This window comes from Colobus angolensis, unplaced genomic scaffold, assembly GCF_000951035.1.
Source record: "Colobus angolensis palliatus isolate OR3802 unplaced genomic scaffold, Cang.pa_1.0 Scaffold13, whole genome shotgun sequence".
Taxonomy (NCBI): domain Eukaryota; kingdom Metazoa; phylum Chordata; class Mammalia; order Primates; family Cercopithecidae; genus Colobus; species Colobus angolensis.
The window spans coordinates 5,062,275-5,071,828 of NW_012114252.1; the positions used below are offsets into that span (position 1 = coordinate 5,062,275).

The 9,554-nt window shown below is 40.7% G+C and overlaps 1 protein-coding gene across 2 annotated transcripts in view; it reads right to left on the reverse strand.

The window, feature by feature from the left end:
* TGDS (TDP-glucose 4,6-dehydratase) overlaps positions 1-7,332 on the reverse strand; it is a 26,061-nt gene extending 18,729 nt beyond the window's left edge. The window contains exons 1-4 of one of the 2 annotated variants that reach the window (XM_011933789.1): positions 7,108-7,332; positions 4,967-5,033; positions 3,350-3,418; positions 1,967-2,057 (exon numbers count right to left, since the gene is read on the reverse strand). In XM_011933789.1, coding sequence (XP_011789179.1) covers positions 1,967-2,057; positions 3,350-3,418; positions 4,967-5,033; positions 7,108-7,193 — 313 coding nt within the window. In that variant the 5' untranslated portion in view covers positions 7,194-7,332. Of the gene's footprint in view, positions 1-1,966; positions 2,058-3,349; positions 3,419-4,966; positions 5,034-7,040 lie in introns of both variants that reach the window. The other variant, XM_011933790.1, reaches the window with a different exon arrangement.
* Positions 7,333-9,554: the final 2,222 nt, after the last annotated feature.

Below are 9,554 nucleotides of genomic sequence, written 5' to 3' on the forward strand. Positions count from 1 at the left end.
AATCCAAAATATATAAAATCTGTAAGGAAAAAACTGACAACTTAATATGAAATGGTCACGAAACTTAAATAGAAATTTTTCCAAAGAGGATATCCTAATAAGAAAGAGAGGGAGAATAGTCCAATAAACAAATGAAAAGGTTTTTAACTTCATCAGGGAAACTAAAACCACAAAACTGACACAGCAAGTGTTGGCAAATATCTCATAAATTGCTGGTAGAAGTGCACAGCTGCTTTTATCATTAACGAAGTAGAAGGATTTGCTTTAACAGACATGAAATCATTGTATTCGTCAATATAGTGCGTATCAGACAGGCAGAGACAAACAAATGAAGAGAGACAGAGATACAAAAATAAACTTGATATGACAGAGGGTAGAAACTGGTAAACTTTTCAATAAATGGTACAGGAATAATTGGTATTCACATGGAAAAACATGAAATTGGTGTTATATAAGAATTAATTTCAGATGGATTACAAATCTAATTGTGAAACACAAAATTATAAAGCTTTGAAAAGATAATATAGAAAAATATATCTTCATGACCTCAGGGTAGGAGAGAATTTAAGAACTGAAAAAGCAGTAAGCATAAAGGAAAAAACACACATGCACTACACTGACATTGAAAACATCTGTTCATCAAAACACACTATCAAAAAAGTGAGAAGATAGGCCATACAGAGCAGAAGGCATCTGTAACATACAGAATGACAAAGAACTAGTGTCCTGAATATATAAAAACTCTGCTTGCCATTTTTTCTTATTGAAACTTCTCTTTCAATGAGAAAAAGGTAAACAATCCCATTTTAAAATGGACAAAAGATTGCAACAGCATTTCACGAAGGAGAAATCCAAATTACAAAAAACCATATGAAAAGTACTTAATCTTATTAGTAATCAGGGAAAATACAAATTAGAAACATGAGACACCACTACACAGCACTGAAATTGGCAAAAATGGAAAGACTGACAAAACTAAGCTTTGATGAGATTTGGAGCAACAGTAAGTCACACACTTCTGGAGGAGTGGAAGTTGGTATAATTACTTTGGAACATGGTTTGACATTATCTCAACATGAAGTATGCAGATCTTATGATCTCAGTTATATAGCCAAATGTAATGTATATTTATGTATCATGATACATGTTCAAGGTAGTAGTGTTCAAAGTTGCTCCAAAGTGTAAAGAACCCAAATGGCCATTAAGAATAAAGTATATTAAGTAAACTACGGTGTACACATATATATTTTTTAGACTGGAATGACACTAAAAACAAACTATATCTATATCCGACTCCATGGATGAATCTACACGGATTCTGAAAAAACAAAAAAAACTCTACGTCATTATATATATACGTATATATAAATATATATACGTATATATATACACAACAGCAAAAGTGTAGAGAAAAGCAAAGGAAATTGTAACTTTAAATCTGGTAATAGGTAGCAGTAGTACTTACTACTGAAGAGGATTCAGCAACATTCTGCCTTTTGTTCAGGTGATAGGTACATGGGTGCTCACATTATCATTATTTGACTGTATTTCTAAACGCTTTCAAATATATTTCATAATAAAACTGTCAAATTATTAGAAAATATCTAAAATTCACAAAATGATATAATAATGTTCATCTGCATACCCACAACAAAATTTAAGAAAAACAACGTAAAAAATACAGTTGATGGCCCATCTCCCCATTGCTCCCCTTTACTATCCTGAATTGGTTCAACTCAAGTTTTCAGACAGCATTCAAGGTTGTATTTCACTAATATAGCCTTGCAATGCTAATAAAAGTATCTAAAAAGTGCTGAGTTTATTGATGACACAGTGGCTGTTTTTCTAGTACAGTATGATATATCCTCTTTCAAATATAAGTATTATTAAGTACGTGGGTGGGGGCAGGGGGGCGGGGGCCGGGAGAGAACTGCCAATCATAACTGTAACATAAAACAATGCTTACCTACATGTGTTTGCGCAGCAAAATGTAGTACTATATCTATTTTCTCTGTTTCAAAAAGCAGTTTCACAAAGTGAGAATCACATATGTCACCCTATATGAAAAAGCAAACATGAAAGGGTTAGGTTTCATTGAGCACTCTCATTCATAACCATTTGTACTACAACATCCCCCTACCTCCCACCTCCCTGTTTAATAGAGAATGTTTTGAAAATTCAACTAAGTGCTCAAACAAGTATACCAATGATGTACTTCTCCAGCATCTTAGGATATTAGATATTCAACTCAAATTATTTTTCCAAATAATATTTTAATGAGCACCAACAACTACTAATTACCATGCTAGTGTTGTCCACAACATTTTTGCCAACCCAAGGCCACTATATTAAAAGAAAACATTTTTTAGCATTTTTTAAGAACCCTTTGAGATAACCATTATTAAAATATATCTTAGGCAGGGTGTGGTGGCTCACGCCTGTAATCCCAGCACTTCGGGAAGTTGAGACGGGCGGATCACTTGAGGTCCAGAGTTTGAGACCAGCCTGGCCAACATGGTGAAACTCTGTCTCTACTAAAAATATGAAAATTAGCTAGGCATGGTAGCGGGTGCCTGTAATCCCAGCTAGTAGGGAGGCTGAAGCAGGAGAATTGCTTGAACCGAGGAGGCAGGGGTCACAGTGAGCCGAGATCATGCCACTGCACTCCAGCCTGGGCGAGAGAGCAAGACTCTGTCTCAAAAAAATACAGTGTAACAACTGGAATGATATTTTGAAAACACATTTTATCACAATTAAGTAAAATTATGGTACTTCTAACGTTTATATGTACATTTAATTCTTCTAAAAATATGTATTCTTGACAATTCGTCAATAGCTGAAGAAAACACTTTCATACAGAATTATGAAATGGTTGTTAGTATATTATTTAAGTTTTGTAGTTAAAAAGAGGGTTTATGGCATAACTTTAAAAAACAATATATCATAAGTTAAATAGTTTCATTTGACAATAACATTTCCCTTTGCAAATTAATGAACTGGTCCTGTGGTTTATACTTTGGATTTGTCTAAAAATGAGACTTACAGAGTCAATCAACCTTCATAGGGAAAGACTAGGGAGGAACTAAAATACAAACCATGTAAATTCAGTCAGCTACTGGTAGATCTGCTAAGGTACCAAAAATCACATGTAGCTTTGTATGTGTTGTCAATCAAAAGTAGTATCCTCTAGAGCACATGGTACTTTTGGAAATTAACTATCTGATCTTTTAAAAGGCCTTTAATTAGTGTTCCTTTCAAGCTCATATTACACAGGTTTGTAAAGTACAAAGATACTATAATCCCTGCATGACTAAAGAGTCACAGTATAATTACATGAAAATGTTCATACCTGTATAAATTTGTAGTTCTGTTTGTTAGAAATGGTTTCAAGATTCTTCAAGCTTGCACAGTAATCCAACTTGTAAGAAGAGAGCACAGAAGGGGCAGTACAAAAAGTTACATTAGCTTTTCCAATCAAATACCAATTTATTTTAGACTATAAATGTTAATGGTTATAATACAAGAACCTCTTAATGTCCTCTTAAAGTGTGTTTGCTCCCTGGTTTTACACTCTTTTTTTTTTTTTTTGAGACTGAGTCTCGCTCTGTCGCCCAGGCTGGAGTGCAGTGGCGCGATCTCTGCTCACCGCAAACTCCGCCTCCCGGGTTCACGCCATTCTCCTGCCTCAGCCTCCAGAGTAGCTGTGACTACCGGCACCAGCCACCATGGCCCAGCTAATTTTTTGTATTTTGTAGTAAAAGCAGGGTTTCACCGTGTTAGCCAGGATGGTCTCGATCTTCTGACCTCGTGATCCGCCTGCCCCAGCCTCCCAAAGTGCTGGGATTACAGGCGTGAGCCATCACGCTGGCCTGTTTTTACACATTTTAAGTTTCTGATATCTTAAAAGTAAAAAACAAGTAATTTTGTTACCTTTTCAAAGTACCAAAAAACAAAACAAAACAAAAACCTTTTCATAAATCTCTACTTTAAAAAATGTTCCTGGCTGGGGGTGGTGGCTCATGCCTGTAATCCCAGCAATTTGGGAGACTGAGGCAGGTGGATCACAAGGTCAAGAGATCGAGACCATCCTGGCCAACATGGTGAAACCCCATCTCTACTAAAAATACAAAATTTAGCTGGGCTTGGTGGCGCGCCTGTAATCCCAGCTACCCAGGAGGCTGAGGCAGGAGAATCGCTTGAACCCGGGAGGTGGAGGTTGCAGTGAGCTGAGATCGCGTCACTGCAACCCAGCCTGGCGACAGAGCAAGACTCCATCTCAAACAAACACACAAAAAAATGTGCCTGCCAAAATTTGCCTGTAGCCACTGGTGGCTAGAAAAGTTTACCATTTCTTACAGAAAAGGAATTAGTGATTGAAAATAATTATACATGTGTTATACATATTAGAATTCATTATACCTATTCCTCAAACTGTTGGTATATTGGTGACATAGAAAAAAATTCCTGTCCACAACAGCAAGTCAGGCAAAGCTTCATAAGAGTTAAGGGTTATTCTTATGATGGATGTCCCAATTACCCTGATTTGATCATTACACATTGTATACGTGTATCAAAACATCACCATATGCCCCATAGCAAGCACAGCTAAGATATGTCAATTAAAAAATAGACAAAAAATCCAATTAAGGCTTATAATCACCAAACTGCCTTATAAATTTTTCTTATAGTTTTTTTTTAATGAAAATCCAAAAAGTCCATTTGCAAAGTAGCAACTGAAAAAACAAAACAAAAACTTTACTTTGTGGACCACCATAAGAAATGCAAGTTTCAAAAACTGACATATAAGATTAAATACAGCATAAGCATATTACAATATAGAGCCTCTAAACTGCTAAAATGACTAAATAAAAAATTAAAATATCAGCATGACAGGATTCTAGTACTTTTAAAAAACATAAATTGAAATGTAATTTCAGTGCATGAAGCTCATTTTTATAAAACTCACCTTGTCTAGATTTATGATCATATAGTTTGGATAATCTTCCACTAAAGAGACAATCATATGTGATGCACTATTTAAAAAAAAAGTATATCTTGTTAGTGAAAAATCTTCACTTCCCTAAACTCTTGAATATTTTCCTAAGATGTTGAGTACTAGGAAAATACTTAAAGATAACTTTAATTTTTTCTAAGATAACAGAAAACAATATAACTACACTAAATACACACACATGCAAACTTTTTACCAAACTTCTCAATAGTATCTATAAACAAAAGTTTTACATTCCATTTAGACTATGTAGAAGAGAGAATGCACTGGTTCTGGGTATAGGGAAAAAAGTCAGTTTAACCAAATGATGCCATCCATACATGCACAAGTGTGGAGTAAAGTGGAATGATAAATGGGAGCCAGTCAGCACAACTGTACATGCCTATAGCATGCCTTTTCAGGAACTGCAGATATAAGTATGTAAAACTTAAATTACTATGAGCATAGTCAGTTGTCTATATTTAATAGTAACTTCTGCAATTGCTATTTCTTGGTATAAAATTTTGGTAATGTTAAACTAGAATCCTCAGGAGGGTTCTAGACTGAACCCAGGATTCCCAGGCTAATAACACCTGAAACCATCCTGAGTTGGATATCCACTGTGGGTCCTGAGCTTCAGAGGACCCTAAAGGGGAATCTGAGGCATATCTCAGTGAAATGATCTATCAGATTTACCATATATACTTAAAATATTGGGCTCCCAGGAAAGGGCAGCCCTTGACCAAATTATGAACTTGGAGTTTGTAGTCGGCATTTCTACATCGCCCCCTCCCTGGACCTGCACTCTCACACAAGTATTACCCTTTCATGCCCATAGTCCTCTTTCTCATTAAGTGAAACCTGCCAGCCTGATGTTGTCCCCCAAGTGACTTGTCAGATTAGAAGGGGTGATTTAATGTGCAAATGGCCATAAACAGGAATCCTCACATTCCCTTTTCTTCCACTAGACACAGAGTTCCTTGAGGGGAGGATGGGAGACTTTCCTGTTTATAACTCTTGTATTCATCCATTCCACAATTACTAAAGACTTATATAGAATGGGCCAGGCATTCTTCCAGGTGCTGAGTGAACAGTAGTCTCTGTCCTTATCATGTTTGCATTTTAGAGTAGGGATACAAAAAATAAACAAGCAGACACAAATCCGCAATATAATTGCAGGTAGAGGTAAGTGTGCTAGTGAACTCTCTGAGGAGGTGATACCTGGATAAAAACCGGAATTGAGTGATGCAAACAGCCTAACGAAAGGGGAAGCCAGTGCAAAGGCCTCAAGATAGAAACGTGTGTCTTGGTGTGTTCCAAGAACTGTAAGAGGGGAAGCAGGGCAGGTACAGAAAAGCAGATCACGTTGCAAAAGTAGGGCTTGGGCACTTGAGTTTTCTAGATATGGTAGAGTTTGGGCTTTATTCTAAGTGTGGCAGGAACCACTGAAGTAATCCTGCTCCTAACATGACCTGATTAAGAAACACTGACTTGTATGTGAGCAACAGGCTTTAAAGGAATATGCGTGGACACAGTTATGGCCAACCAGGAGGCTACAGCAGCAGTCTAGGCAAAAGATGACGGCAAACATGGGCTAGGGTGGAAAGGGGAAAGTGGTGGGAAGTGGTAGCCGTAAGGATATACTTTGGAAGTAGAGAGGGCTTGCTGATCGAATGTGGGTCTGAGGAAGAAAAGGGTGTCAACAGTGGATTTGTAAATGTTTGGATGTCCTATTATAAACCTCAGATCGTTTTTGGGGTGCCTATGTGTACAGGGCCCATCGTGGGGTGGGGGTGCTCTAGGCTGGGGGTGGGAAGCAGAGGGTCGGTGAGCAACTTAGGGTAACTTGTACGCATTTAAGGAGTGACGTGGTGAGCACCTAGGGCCACAGAAGGGCGAGAGTAACACAGGTTTGGAAGAGGCGTTTTAAAGAAGTCACAGTTTCAAAGGAACCACTTCTTTGCAGGCCAGGGAGAGAAAAGCTGGTCTAGGTCGTGCATTAGGACCCTCCCATCAGAATAAGGACCCCTCAAAGCTGGACCCAAATTGCCTAGGGCAAGCAGAGCTGCGGGAAAAGGTAGGGGTTTCTGGGGAGCCACTGCTTGGCCATTACCTACATGAAACCAGCACCGCCGGTCACCAGGACCCGCTTCGCAAAGCCGCCGGGAGGACCCCACGGTTCCTCCCAACCCGCTGCCGACATCTCCCAGCTCAGCAATGCCTAGTACCGTAAAGCGTATGGTCTGAAAAGCGCAGGGAAGTTCCGCCGCGACCTTTTGCGACGCGCCTCACTCGCGGGACACGTTAACAGGGTGGCCAGCCGCAGCTTCCGGAGACTGCTCTGTGGCCAATTTCTCCCCGCCCACTAGCGGGCTGGGCGGGGCCGCGCTCACCACCGCGCAGGCGGGGCTCCTTTCCCCGATTGCCTGGTCAGCCAGGTGCAAATAGGGTCGCCGGTATGGTGGGGGTATGGAACATTTTTCCCGGAAATGCCACCACTATGGATCAGATTTATGAATGAGTACCTCCTTTCATTCTTGTACTACAGCCATATCTAGAGGTTACCTATCAGTTGAGCTGAGAAAGGGGAGTTGTTGCAGATGGAGATGGGAGATTGCAATTTTAAAATGATTTTTTTTTAGCCAGGCGGGGACAGGGTCTCCCTATGTTACCCAGGCTGGAGTGCAGTGGCGCGATCGCGGCTCACTGCAGCGTCGACCAATGGAGCTCAAGCAATCCTCCCACCTCAGCCTCCTGAGTAGCTAGGAATACAGTCGTGCGCCACCACGCCCGCCTAATTTTTGGTAGAGATGGGTTTTGCCCAGTTGCCCAGGCTGGTCTCAAGCTCCTGGGATCCAGACAATCTCCCTCCTCAGCCTCCCAAGGTCCTGGGATTACAGGCGTGAGCCACCGTGCCTGGCCTGCAAAATGATCTTTTGCTGTTGTTAATATTTTTTTTTTTTTTTTTTTGAGGCGGAGAGTGCAGTGGCCGGATCTCAGCTCACTGCAAGCTCCGCCTCCTGGGTTTTACGCCATTCTCCTGCCTCAGCCTCCCGAGTAGCTGGGACTACAGGCGCCCGCCACCTCGCCCGGCTAGTTTTTGTATTTTTAGTAGAGACGGGGTTTCACCGTGATAGCCAGGATGGTCTCGATCTCCTGACCTCGTGATCCGCCCGTCTCGGCCTCCCAAAGTGCTGGGATTACAGGCTTGAGCCACCGCGCCCGGCTGCTGTTGTTAATATTATTACAGGCCGGGCGCGGTGGCTTACACCTGTAATCCCAGCACTTTGGGAGGCCGAGGTGGGCGGATCACCTGAGGTAAGGAGTTCGAGACCAGCTTGGCCAACATGGTGAAACCCTGTCTCTACTAAAAATACAAAAATTAGCCGGGCGTGATGGCGGGTCGGGAGGCTGAGGCAGGAGAATCGCTTGAACCTGGAAGGCAGGGGTTGCAGTGAGCCAAGACTTCACCATTACACTCCAGCCTAGGCAACAAGAGCAAAACTCTGTCTCAAAAAATAATAATATTATTATTACAGACAGTGCAGAAGGCTTGCAATCATGATAACGATATTCCCTAGGTCCTACCCTGATATATTATCCTATTCTCCCCTTTCCTCACTCTGCCCCAGCCTCCCCACCCTGCTTGCTCTTCATTGAATGTGCCAGGCATGCTACTTCCCTGGGACCTGGATGGCCTTTCCCCAGATGTCTGCCTAGTTTTTACCCTTACTTCCGTTTTCAGCTTGAATGACCACCACAATTAAAATAGCGAGCTCTGCCCAAACCTGCCGAATCATCTTACCCTTCTTTATTTTTCTTCCTAGCACTCAACATTTACATTGATGTGACTGCCCTCTGTTTAGTGTTCCATGGCGTCAGGGGATTTGTTTTGTTTTCTGCTGTAGTCGCATGTCCTTAGAGACTTGGTACAGTATAAATGACCATTAAATATTGTCGAATAGATAAATAAATATCTTTTTTTCCCCAACATAACGTTTAGCAAAGCTGAAAACGAATGGAAACGTCCAGTACAGACATATATGTGGAAGTATCACGTCACAACCTTTTTATAGGGCAACGTGGTAATATATATGAAAATTTCAAATGTTCATATTCTATGACACCCCCCCGAATTCCATGATGTATAATGTAGATAATTGTTCATTGCTGTATTGCTTGCAATAATGAAACACTGGAAATAATCTAAATGTGTATAATGTCTTCTAACTTTTAAAACGCAGTAGACTGTTTTATAGTCTTTAAAAACACGGCACTGACATGGAATGAAGACCAAAATATACTGCAGTCGATACATACAGTTTTTTTCTGACCAGACTCCTCCCCCCACCATCCTTTATGATCTCCCCAAGTTGACCCAGGCAGGCCACAGAATGGAATCTGGCTGACTCTAGGCCAACTGAAGCCTCTTCTTGGGATTTAGAATTCGACTAAGGTGCTAGTATAGTCTGGTTACTCTACTTGAACTCTGAGGTCCTACAAAGCTGGAACTTTTTGGTGGCCATGTTCTTTCAAAATAACTGAGGAGCCAAAAAGCCTGTCT